Source organism: Melozone crissalis, unplaced genomic scaffold (genome assembly GCF_028551555.1).
Source record: "Melozone crissalis strain CALT ecotype California unplaced genomic scaffold, PUWL_Pcris_2 ptg000007l_1, whole genome shotgun sequence".
NCBI classification, from domain to species: domain Eukaryota; kingdom Metazoa; phylum Chordata; class Aves; order Passeriformes; family Passerellidae; genus Melozone; species Melozone crissalis.
In genome coordinates this window covers 4643183-4656140 of record NW_026535785.1, presented here as the reverse complement: position 1 = coordinate 4656140, position 12958 = coordinate 4643183, and the positions used below count along the sequence as shown (strand labels likewise).

The window sequence follows — 12958 nt, the reverse complement described above, 5'->3', positions numbered from 1 at the left end:
GGTTTTGGACAAACAGGTTTATTGTAGGACAGATAAAAGGCAGCCCACAAGTTTTTGGCTGGTAGTTGTATTCTTCCTCTGAAATGCTTGGGTACCAGTGGGAGACCATGGACAGTTTTTTAAGATATCCTGATCACTTTTTAAGATATCCTGCCTTTCCTCTGCACCATGGTGCTGTTCTGGGCCAGACTTTGTAGGGAACAGATGTGGGGTCCAAGGGGGTGTAAATGGATTTGTGTTGCCAAGAAGTGAGACTGGTACCAATTGGAGCTTTCTGGTGAACATTGTGAGACCTTTTCTCAATTTTTGATGACTTTTCTCATGGTGAAGTTGATGTTTGCTGTCATGGTTTGTTCTTTTCTATATGAAAGGTAACATGAAATTCAGCTGTGTGTGCCTGTTGTTCATCTGGTGATTGATAAGATCACCCTGTTTCTTTTCTGAACAACTTCATTGCAAATTCACGAACAACATAATGGAAATCTTGTCGTGCTTAACAGCCTTTTATTTCCATAACATTTATTTTTTGTAGTTAAGATGGGGACATATCTTTTTGTCTTCTTTTTTGCTTTCTTTTTGGCTTGAGATATCTTCATGAGCACATGAAGTCTGTTGCCTCTCTCATTTTCCAGCACAAGTTTGACAGTCTCAGGCCATCTGTTATCAGAAGTCACTTGAAAATTCTTGGCCTTGTTTTCTTTTTCTGGGATCTCATTTTGCTAGAGGTAGCTCTGCTGCCATAGCAGAAAGGCACAGATCTCACTTGGGAGGTGGAAACGAAGAGATGAAAAACAGACAAGATGTTGACAGAAAGTTTTTTTTTTTCTATTCATTTTATGAAATGCTGGTAATGTTTTAAGAACTGGAACAGGTGGAGTGGCTGGATTTTATTTTTCAAGCTTTCACTGCCTTTGCACTGGGAGAATACCTCACTCTTTCTGGGGGCCACTGGAGCAGGTTCCTCCCTGAGGGAACATCTGCAGCAGTGGCAGCTGAGCACGGGCTGTGCTCTGTGTTGGCCTCACATGAATCACTTCAAATCTGGGAGCTGCCTATCCATGTCAGCACAGCACTTTGTCCAGCCCAAGGAGGCTCTCAGCACACTGGGATGCCAGCCTGGAGCTGAGCTGCTGCTCTGAGCTGCCCTGCCCTCATCCAGCCACGGGCACACGAGATTTCTGCACCCCTAGCTGCCTCCTGGATTGCCAAAATGGCCTTTTTTAGGGAGGCAGAACTCTGGCCAATTCATGGCCTGGTGGTGAAATTTGAGTAGAAACCAGATAGTTATTTTCTATCTTGCTTTAGCTAAGTCAGGACCAGCGCTAAATTTTCCCCTCTAGACTTGGATGCTATCCTATTCAAACTAATATTAGGCCTGAAGATAGAGGGGTGTCAAAAACAGCTGAATAAACAGGTCAGCTTGTTATTGTGTGCTTAGGTCTCAGCTCTGAAGAGGAGCAGATACAATTGCTGGAATATGTTGTTTCTCAGGAATGCTGAGCTGCTGGCCAAGAGGGAGCCTCGGGTTTAGTGCTGGTGAATTGCTCCTCTGCATTATTCCAGGGCTGACCTTATGACTAATTCTTTGCAATTCAGGATTTTGAGGTCACGGTGACCAAGAATTTCACCAAATTGCAACTTCTTATCTATAGCTGCCATAATATAGTTCTGCACCAAAATTATTCTCTTGTTCGGGTTTCTGGCTGCAGAAAAATCTGGTTTTGGGAGATCTCTTGTGGAGACAGGACAAGACTGGTAGGCTTTCCCAGGAGTGTAATTATCCTCCTTGCATGATGCATTGGGTGTGAAAACCTAACTCTAGGAGATGACACATGCTAAGTGCCTCGTTAAGCTGCTGCCATGGGGCCCAGTTCTGCATTCTGGCTCTTCTGAGAGCTCTTGGTGTCACAAGAGCTCCTTGACCCTGAAGGAGCAAAGGGGATCTAGGTGTTGTTTTAAATTTCTCTTTCATTTCCTGCACAGTTTTGTCCTTACATTATAGAATACATAATCTATTAAGGGGTTATAAAACTGCTGCTAATACCCAAAGAAAACTGTAAAGCAGTATACTGCAAGTATCACAGCCTGTATCATCTACCCTAGCTCTTGCCGTAAGCCTCATGTTCATCTTTTCTGTCACAGCTCCTTGTCTTTTTCCCTAGAACACTGATGGTTTTAAAATTAGAAAAAAATGTATCCAAAAGCCAGTATATCCTTCATTCCCCTCTCTTCATTCAGAAGTCATTGAATTGCAGCTATTTCCTATCTCCTGGTTTCTGGTGCTCTTTGCTGTCTTATTTAAGATGGGAATACTGGATTAAGGGAGATCCATCAAGAGCAACAGGGATGTTGTGAGTGATTCTGAGCATGAGGTGGGCAGTGGTTCTGGGAGCGCCCCAGTGATCTCTGTTCTCAGCAAGGATGTGACTCTTGGGATCAGAAAGCTGTGAGTCTCCATTCAGTCTTGCACATCATGCAGCACTTGTGCCAAGGAGAAGGAAAACAAAGAAATTGCAAAGATCCAGGGACATTTTGGTAGGCTGAAGAATTGCAGGAGGTTTGGGGGTTTGTGCTGAGGTAGCACAATAAAATGCAATACGAAAACATGGAACAAAGTGATGGGAATGTTTCAGATGCAAATGCTGCTCTGAAATTGGGCATCTCCCTGTGAGAAACTGGAAAATTCAGTGCTCCAAAGCCCATAAAGAAATACCCTGCTTTTCTGAAGTCCCTTTTAAGATGCTTGCAAACATCTCATCAGCATCCAGTCCCTGCTCTCCCTGAGGCTCTGCAGCAGCTTTCTGACACAAACATGTTCCTCGAGCCGTGCACATCTCTCTTGCTGACGACATTGATGATGCAGGTGCACAAGAGAGAAGCCAATTTCAAAGCCATTTATGGTGTTGAGGAGCTGGAAAATCAGCAAAATAATACATTTGCCAAGGAGGAGAAAGTGAAACAGGTGGGTAAATGTCCATTTGGAAGGTTTTGCTGACTGGTGAGAGGGGAGGAGAGCAGAAAAAGCTGAGGGTATCCACTGCCAACACTAGAGAGCAATAAGGAAAAGGGATGACGTGGCTTTTTAATATATTTTGCATATCTGGGAAGAAATAATTGCTTTGTGTACTACTTGGTGCTACCTCAGCTTACTGGAATTTCCCAGAAAATGAAAGGGGGATGCATTATCTTCCTGAGGTTATCTTTTGTTAGCAGTTACTACAATGTGTAGCGATAGTAGCTGCTTACTCTCAGTTGGAGGTGGTTTCTCAGGTGGCCGGTCCTTCCCATCAGGGCTCTCACATGCCTGAGATTTCTGGCATGTGCTGAGGAGCCTTGCAGGTGAGGCCACCACGTCCTGTTTTGCAGGGGATCTCCATCTCTCTCATGCCTGAGTGGGATCTGAAGGGTGCAGTGCCAGAGCAGGGGGGCTCTGCACAGCAGGTATGCCTGGCTCTGCTCCATGGTGGCCTTGTGCACAGCTCTGTGCTTTGCCAGACCTGGTCAAAGTGCAGTGATGATAAGATTGTGCCTGCTCCTTTTTTTTTTTTTTTTTTTTTTTTTTTTTTTTTTTTTTTTTTTCCCTACCCAGTATCTTTTCTCTGCAGTGGCCAAGTCATTTATTCCCACCATGGGCTGAGAGCTGGTGGATGCCAAGGCTCCACAGACACAGCCATCATGTGCAGAACATGAAGATAAAAGGAATTAGGAACCTGGATCAAGGTGTCAGAGGTGTTTTATAATGTAGTCAGTAACTGTAGGTCTCTGCACAGAAAAGCACACAGCAAGGACCACACCTAGATGGCATTTATTGTCACAGTGCCTTGTGGCATCTGTGCTCTGTTTGCTGCATGTCAAAATCCACAGTCACACCGTGTCTGCTGTGCTTTAGTTATTCAATACTACTTTTTTGCCTCTGTGGACTCAATGCAGTTAGTCCACTGAAGGCTTCAGAAAGTGTGGAGTGTGCATGATACACATATTCCTGCTTTTTTCTGGTAGTCTGCTTTAATTTTTTTATTTTTATTTGAATTGGACATTATTTTTCTGACTCTGGGTCATGTTGCAGATACAGGAGCAGGTCCTGCTCACACCTCTGGATGTCAGAGCACTGAGATGCTGATGTGCAGACAGTGGCCATGTGGGGCATTTGCTGCTCTGAGAAAAGGGCCAGAGCTGCTGCAGGGAGCAGTGAGGTCCTGCTAGAGGAGGAGGCAGCTGTGTCTGAGCATGTTTGAAACCTCCCTCTGCTAGTGAGTCAGAGGCTGTTTGTGTCCTGTAGCTCGAGCAGGGTGTCTGGCTCCTGCCCTGTTGAGTGAGGCCAGCAAACTCTCTATGAAAAAATTTCTCTCTCATTCTGCAGAAGATATTCAGGTAGCTCAGGAGGGTTTGTAAACTTCCTCCTCACCAGCCTGCAGTTAGGGAAAACCTTTCCTGTATGTCTGGGATGATTGTGTTGATAAACTGTTTGGAAGTTTGTTCTCCTGCCCAAGATAAGGAGGAAAAAATGTTGTGTAGTAAAAAAAAAAACCAAACCAAAACACCCAAATGCTCATGGGCAAGATATTTTACAATATTTCTTCATTTGGAGAGATGTCACATGGAATTTTCAACCCAAGATACCAGTGCTTTTTGCAAGCAGGGAGTGGCTTGTGCTTCTGCTGGAGTATCTGCAGTCATAGTGAAATTCCGCATAGCCAAAGCAACATTAAAAACAAACCCCAACTTGGCTCTGCTATGAAAAACACAGAACAGCAGTTGCTGTGTGCAGGATGAAAGCTGATGTTTTGCCAACCTGAAGTGTAAAGCTGGTGCTGGAACTGGGGCCTGAAGAATGGGAGCGTTTGCCAAAAGGAAATGGAAGCAGGGATGGAGGGTTTCGGGGAATGCATCAGCGTCACCCGTGCCAAAAAACGTCTCCCCTGTGGACAGGTCTGATTACAGGAGAAACCACATTAGCCCAGGCAAAGTGCAGCTGGAGCCACTGCTGACTTTTTGCGTTTTCTGGCTGGGTGTAGGGCATCTCAGAGGCAGGAATGAGGTAGGGCTGGGTTTGGCTCCACCAGCTGTGTTCCTGCATCTTACAGAGACTCGAGGGCTGTGCAGGGATTCGGGGGAAGACAAGGCACCAGCAGAAACAAAGCCCAGTTGCTTTGCTTGGTAGTGGGGAGTTCTGCCAAAGATGACCTCTTCCCTAGAAGGAAGCCACAATTTTTGAGTTTCTTTCAGTTTTTGGAGATACACGCACTGCGTTTGCATGCAGGTTTGTCTTCAGTGTAGCTCATGAATTTAATGATTTAATTTTTCTTCGTTTCCCTTGGGTAAAATATCCTTCCTGTTCCATCCTCTCATCCCCTATTGTTACTGAAGGATCTCTTAGCAGCAATGTTGAGCACATCAGCGAGCAGAAGCCCAGAAGGATGGGCAGTCAGTTGACAGCTGTGTGCAAAGGAGGAGGAGATAGATATATATATATGTAGATATATAATATGCTTTGGGAGCAGGTTCTTCAGTGCATTGGTGTTGCAGCTGCCCAGTGTCATGCTGAGAGGTGACTGAGGAGCTGCCCTGTCACCCCCCTGTGTCCCGTGTCCACTTTGCACTTCTGGTTCAAACAGGAATGTGTTCTGTCTCTGTTGCACGCCTTTAAAATTGTGTTTATTTCAGCATTCCTTTCCTTTGCAGTGGTGCTGTCCCAGTGGTACCTGAGCAAAGGACAAACCCTGTGCCTGGGGGAAGGGTCTGTGTGGTTGTTCCAGCTCGTGCATCAGTAACAGCTGAACCCACGTCACCGCTTGCTGAACCCATTGAACTCTGGCAGCTCTGGAATGGAGCTGACCTGGGCCTTGGGGGGTTCTGAAACAGAGCTGACCTGAGGCTTGGGGGGTTCTGGCAGCCCTGGAATGGTGCTGATCTGACCTTTGGGGGGGTTCTGCCACCTCTGGAACGATGCTGACCTGAGCCTTGGGGGTTTTGGCAGCTCTGGGACAGATCTGACCTGAGCCCTGGAGGGTTCTTGCCTGGCTTAGTGAGATCTGGAGACACTGATGAAAAAACCAGGTGAATCAGGGTAGACTGAAAAGTATGGTGGTGAGATGGGGAAGCACAGCAACAGGGTATCAGCATCCAAGTTGCTGCAGGCACAGTGCCTGCCAGTGGTGTTTCACCTTGGGGCACCAGGATCCAGCAATTGCCTTGGAGGCCTGAGGGTCAGAACACTTCAGTTCTGCGCTGTTCCTGGCTTGCCATATGACATCTAGGAAATCACCTTGGTTTTTGTGCTCTTTCTCTCCTTCTTGCTTTTAATCATGTAGACTGTGAGCTGCTCAGGGCAGAGAATGTCACTGGGTGAATTTACTCAGGTCACAGATTCACAGGTGCCAGTCTCAGTGTAATAAATAATGGTGATTTTACCAGGATCTTTTTTATATGAGTTGGCGAAAAACAAAGTGTTATTTAGACCTTAACTGAGTGAGAATCAGAAGAGCTTATCCTGTAATATTTCCCTCCATTTCTCTGGCCTGTGGCAAGGAATTTTTGGGGAACTGAGCCTTGACCAAGGCAATTGCATTCAGAGAAGCAACTGAAGTAGAGAACTTGATGCACTTCAGCATTTTGCACCAGGTAGAATGAAATATGCAAAAAATGCTGTGACCTGAAATGAAAACGTGGTGGCGAGCAAAAGTTTGCTGCTGCTGTTTCACAGCATATCTCTATTTTAGAGAGCAGCACATCTTTCTGTACAGAACTTTCAGAAGGTCAGGAAGAGTTTGATTACTGCAGCATGAGCAGTTTGAAGTCCCTGATTTAGAAAAGTTTCCATAATCTCATCCCAGTCCTTTGGCTGGATTGGGACTTTCTATGGACTTAGTCCTTTCAGGTAAGCTTCTTTTTTTTTTTAAATATTGATAAATGTTGCAGGCAGGAGCATAGTTCCAAAAGTTTTCAGTGGATTCAACTGGTGATTTAAGTTCATCTCTGACTAGCAGGGAAAATTCTGTTAGCAGCAAATTAGCCTTAGGTGTTTTTCAGAATACCGTGAAGTGATACCTGCTAATATTAAAAGCAGAATATGGGTGTGGCCAACTTTTGGGATGCCATGCCCTCTTTGATTCCATGAAGATAATGAGTTAAAAGTCATATTAGCAGGTGATGCTGTAGAATTCATGGTGCACCTGGGCTTTGTAGGACAGGCTAACATGTGTGTTGGACATCGCTAGCAGCTCTTCCTGTTCCTTGTTTGAACAAAATGTTCTGCTGCAGCAGAGAAAACCTTTCCAGAGTCTGCTCTCGGTGTTGTTTTTATCTCTGCAGATTTGCATCTAGCAGGAGGCACCTCCATTTTACATAAGCACTGTCAACATCCAGTGTAACACTAGCCCGTGTCACCGTCCCCGCAATGAGCTGGGGGGACCTTTGTGCGGGAGCCTGACCTTTTCCCTCTTGTGGAGCTGCTCTCGTTGCTCAGCAAGAAATAAACAATTGCTGGCACCCACAGCCCTCCAGGGCAGTGCCTGTTCCTGCAGGAGCTGTAGCCTGTCCCGTTCCTGCAGGAGCTGCAGCCTTGTCCTGTTCCTGCAGGAGCTCCAGCCTGTCCCATCCTGCAGGAGCTCCAACCTGTCCTGTTCCTGCAGGAGCTCCATCCTGTCCCGTTCCTGCAGGAGCTCCAGCCTCTCCCATCCTGCAGGAGTTCCAGCCTGTCCCATCCTGCAGGAGCCCCAGCCTTGTCCTGTTCTTGCAGGAGCTCCAGCCTGTCCCATCCTGCTGAAGCCCTATCCTGTCCCATCCTGCAGGAGCCTCCCTGCTAAAGACTCAAGTGATCCTTTGCAGGCTGCATGTGGTAAAAAAGGGGAAGACAGCTAGAATTTAGCAGGCTCTTCAGCATTAGGGATGGCCATTAATTTTCTTTATGTAATGAAATAGTATTTGCTGATGGGAAGACAGGTTCCCGAGAGTACAGAACGTTCTCTGGCTGGCAGTGGCAAAGCAAGGATGAAATTTTGTCATCAAAAAGACTAACTTCATTTTTTTCCCTTTTTGGATCAGGTGTGGTCACTGCTTTAAGATGTTCCTAACATGAAAGGTCTTGCTAGGGCTGAACAAGCTAAATGTTCCATGCTGGCTGATTTTGTGCATTAGAGTCCATTTTTCTTAGCTGTTGACTACATCAGTATTATCATTCTTGCCCAAGAAAGTGGTGTATGAGCAAGGGCTACAAGATGAGGCTATTATAGGATAGAAAAATATAGGAAGACCTTACTTAAAAAAGCTGAAAGTCTCCAAGGCTCTCTTGAAGTTTCTGTTCACAGCAGTGTTCAAAGGCTTTTTGATCACTGATGGCAAAAATGACTGCTTATAGATTTTTGTCACATTTCCTAGCTTAATAACTCTAGAAAAGTAATTTTTCATACATGGACTTCAGTTCCTTCCTCCTGTAAAAGAGGATTGAGACTTAGGTCTTGGAGTTTCAACAAGACTTAATTAATTAGAGTGATTTGGGAATGAAGGATGTCCTGTCAGTGTCACTTATTCTCCTCATTCTGCTTCTTCTGGGTACTTAATAAATTCAGTGGGTTTGCATTTAAAGTCAGCATGGCAAGATTTTAGAGTGACACTTGGCTGTGTGGCTCTGGCTGGTCAGTAACTAGGAGGGTCAAATTCCAAGTTGGCATACCTTATTTTCACTCACATAAATTTTCACAGGAGCTGCTGCTTTTAGTGAAATCCCCCTAGAAACTGGATTCCTACCCTGGTATTTTTCTTGTTCAGGCTGTTAATGATAAATGTTGTGTTAATTTTTTCAGCAACTTGAAGGCATCTTTTACACCTACATCCGGGGGGAGTGAACCCCTGGACAGACATCCTTGTTCTCCATGTGGGTCTTTAGCAGGCAGCTTTGTTTTTCAGCTTGTGAGTGATTGTTGCTCCCTGCTCTGGAGCCAGCACAGGTAGAATGGAGCAGATGGCTCAGTGTTGCCTAAGTGCTTGCTGAGACACAGCAGATTGCTTCTGTAACCCACTGATAGGTTTCAGGCTTTAATTGAGGCTTTCAGCAAGGCGCTCAACAGTGAAAAGCATTCTGCTGAGAAAAACAGCACTGTAACCATGGCCAAAGGTTCAGGACAGCAGAGTTCAACCCTCCTGGGGATGGCTCCTCTATTTATTTATTTATTTGCTGCTGCTTTCCCACCATCATTCAAGACTCCTGTAATGCTGTTTGCAGGCTGCAGCTCAGCCTGTCAGTGCCACTCAATCCATTGTGCTGGAAACGTGGAGCACACACTGATAAACTTGGATTCTGTGCTTGCAGCAGGCTCGGTGTGTCTGCAGAGGTGGCTGTCCCCTGCTGCTCCCCTTGAGTCCCTGCCTGCCCTGAGCAGGAGCTTTGGTTGGTCCTCCCTGCATGGCAGTGGGTAAAGCTCCTGCTCTCTTCCCTCTGATGTACGTCAGCATCATCAGCATTCTGACTTTTAATGGACATCTCTGAAAAGGAAAGAAAACCTCTCTTCCTCCTCCCTCACTCCAAGCAAGGCTGGATTTGACAGCAAAAGAAGGATATTTGTGATGGAGTCGTCTGAGCAGCGTCCTGTTGGGCGAGAGTTCCCTTCAGCAGCTTCCCCTTGGGCTGGAGGAGCTGCTCTAAAATGAGTTGTAACTCACCCAAAAAGGGGCAGCCCAGAGAGACAGGGATGCAAGAAACCAGTGGTCTAACTCTCATCCTCCCCCTGTCCCCACGTTTTGTCAGCTTCTAATTCTGCTTTGACTTCTTCACAGTGCAGGGCCAAGGAATAGGTTTCAGCATTGGAAATTGTATCTCTTGAGCCAGCTTGGTTTCATGTCCTCAATTAATCAGAAAGGAGTTGTTTCCAGTTTAAAAACTGTCTAATAAGTCAGAAAGGAGTTGTTTCCAGTTAAAAAACCATCTGGGTGACTTTAAATTTAGTGCTGGAGTGGGTCTAACAAAAAGACCCTAAATAATGGCACTACATGAATAAGAGAAATTAAATTCTATGAGTAAAGTTTCCTAAAGAGTCCAAGAAACCTGTGATCTAGAAGTAGTGCTGGTAGCTTAAAATCACCATTGGATTCTCTCTGTCCCAAGGAGCTCAGAAGAACAAAGATTTTTGTGCAGTTTTGAAATCCCAGCCACATTTGATAATGTCTGCAGCACGTTTTTATGTTCCTTCAGCTTTTCAGTGGTTTAAAATGCATTGGAAGTGTGAACTAGACTGCCAATGTGCTTTTGTACTTGGCATTAATTTAATTAAAAAGATAATTGGGTTGCTTTATCAGCCTTGACATGTCAGCCTAGTGCCACTCTCCTCTCCCCCCTCTAACAGTGCTGACAAACCCAGTGCCTATGAAATCTGCATTTTTCTGCATTGTTCTCCTGTGCTGTGTTTCAGGTGGGGTTCAGAGGTGCCTGTTGGCTGCAGAGCAGTAGATCTGCTCCAGGCTGGGAAGGAAGTGGCTGATAAGCAGAGAGCTCAGATGGTTCCTGCTGGGGCTGCCCTGGGCCAGCGTGGGGGAAATGCCAGGAGCCACCGAGCTCCACAGCCAAACAGAGCACACGGGCCCTGTGCAGAGTGTTACACTCGTGTACAGCCCAAAACGTGCAGCTGGGGTCTGCAGAGCTGCACAACATGGGCAGTTTATGTGATTTTCATGGAAATGCTGATGAGGAATGCAAGATCCGTTTTTAGTGCAAAACTCTGATGTTCTCATGTAAACATGAGTGCCCAACCAGTGCTGTTAAATAAACCTGAGCATGTGTCCAGACTTCTCAACATCCCAGGCTCATGCAGAGAAGGGAGTGGAAGGGAATGTGAACTAAACACAAGTTGGGGTCCTGGCAGTTGCTGTCCCTCAGTGCAGAGCTCCTTCCCTGCCTCTGGCACTGCCTCCACGCTCTTTGGAGCCCCTCCTGGCTCTCATGTGCCCCTCATGTTCTTTTCAGACGTGATGTTTGAACACTCATCATCATTTCCTTGAACTTGCAGAGTGCCACCAAGCCACCTCTGGGAGTCTGGGTGGCTGGGTGGGCTTTCTCTAAATATTGCTTTTCATAATATAAAGCAGCCTCTGTTCCATAGTTTGTGGTCACGTGGCTGCTGAGGTGTAAGAGTTGTCCTCTGCTTGTCCAGCTGGTCTGTGGATGGGGCAGTTGATGAAATAGCTTGGACATGGTCAGGGGCAAGCAGGGAACTGGGGCACATGGGGTTAGGCAATCAGGCATGTTGTTCTTTAGAGTGGAAATGATGTTGTGTGGAAGATTTGGAGACTTACAGATTGATTTCTCTTACAGCTGGAGGGTGGCATCATGACTTTTCAGGCTTCTTCAAGACTATCTATGAGATTTTTTTTTTTTTTTGCTTTGGTAAAGTTGAAATGAATTCTGAATATGAATTCACATTCAGAATAAAGGATCTAGAAGTGTGATGTTTTGATGGCCTCTCTCTCTCTCCCCCCTTGCTCTTAAAAAGAACTTAAGCTTTAGAAACAATTCAATAGCAAGTATCTGTTGTTAGCCTGAGGAAGGTGTTTGTGAGAGGAGGTGATGAAAAGAAAGAGGCTCTGGAGTTAAAAAACCAAAGAATTATGGTTTCTCATTGCTTCCACAGAAGAAACTGGTTTAGACATAAAAGGTTTTATTTTTCATTTAAATATTTCAAGTACAGTGTTTCAGCCACCAGAAAAGGCAAAACTCAGCATACAAAGCAGCTCCATGGGCAGTAGGAAGCCCAGCTGCTTTCAGGGTGTTTATGGTGGTGTCAGTGTGGCCCTCTGACGTGTCTTGCAGAAGAAGATTTACAAGTACAAGAAGGTGCTGAGCAACCCCAGCCGCTGGGAGGTGGTGCTGAAGGAGATCCGGACGCTGGTGGACATGGCCCTGACGTCCCCGCTGCAGGACGACTCCATCCACCAGGCACCCCTGGAGATCGTCTCCAAGCTGCTCTCAGAGGTACCTCAGCAGGGCTCCTGCTGCTCTCACATGACAGACAAACAGTTAAAAGTTTGGGGGTGGGTTTTACTTTAACTTGGGCTGTCAAAATTCTGCCGGCGAGTCTGCTCGTGACTTCTGCTCACTTGAGTGGAGTTTGCACTTGCTGGGGAGAGGGAAAATTTGACCCATCTTGCGTGGGTTTCTGGAAACAAAACAAGCCCCATTTATCTTGTGTTTGTTGGTTTGGTTTTTGTGGTTGGTTGGTTTTTTGTTTCTTTGGTTTTGCAATTATCTATGGTAAATTTACATGGGTTTAAGTCATGCCCTAAGTCACTGGTTAAGTCTGTTCCGTTGGCATTGCTTCCATGACCAATAATTTTTGAATCAATATATATACACACACCAATAAATTAACTGTGTAGCTATTTTATTTTTATTAATTCTGATAAAGAAAAGTGTATTTCTTCAGAGTTATCTGTCTTCCTCCTATAACATCTGTTTCAAATATTTAACTTTTCATGGACAGGAATTGTAATGCCAAGCAGGCATTTCTTGTCTTGATTCTGATGTGATAGCAGAAGGATTTGATATAAGAAAAAAAATCCACTATTTTTTTTGCAGTAATCAAAAATCTTAGCAACTCACACCACTGTAACCTCTGGATGGATCATGCTGCTGAAAAAGCACAGAGCAAACTCTTCTGCATAGGTGGTGGCATAGGTGACTTCCAGTCAATTGATTGGCTTTTCCTGGTACTGTGTTTAAAGAAAGAATTGGGAAAACTGGCCACAAAAAAACCCTACCACAACAATCCTTTCAATAATTTTTGTAAAGACATAGAGCTTGTCCTAAGAAAACATTTTAAAGAAACGTATTGCTGGCTTTACTTTCTCAACTGATTGAGACCTCTGGCATCCTGGTGTTTGTGCTGAGCTGAAGGAGCAATGAGGGCTTGCTCCAGTCCTCACAGCAGGTACTGCACCACCTCCTTTAGGAGAATGATTTTAATGCCATGGC

The 12958-nt window shown here is 45.4% G+C and overlaps 1 protein-coding gene across 1 annotated transcript in view; it reads left to right on the top strand.

The window, feature by feature from the left end:
* Nucleotides 1-12958, top strand: part of CMIP (c-Maf inducing protein) — a 130524-nt gene that overhangs the window by 83123 nt on the left and 34443 nt on the right. Inside the window, exon 4 of the mRNA XM_054269480.1 lies at nucleotides 11798-11959. Coding sequence (XP_054125455.1) covers nucleotides 11798-11959 — 162 coding nt within the window. The remainder of the gene's footprint in view (nucleotides 1-11797; nucleotides 11960-12958) is intronic.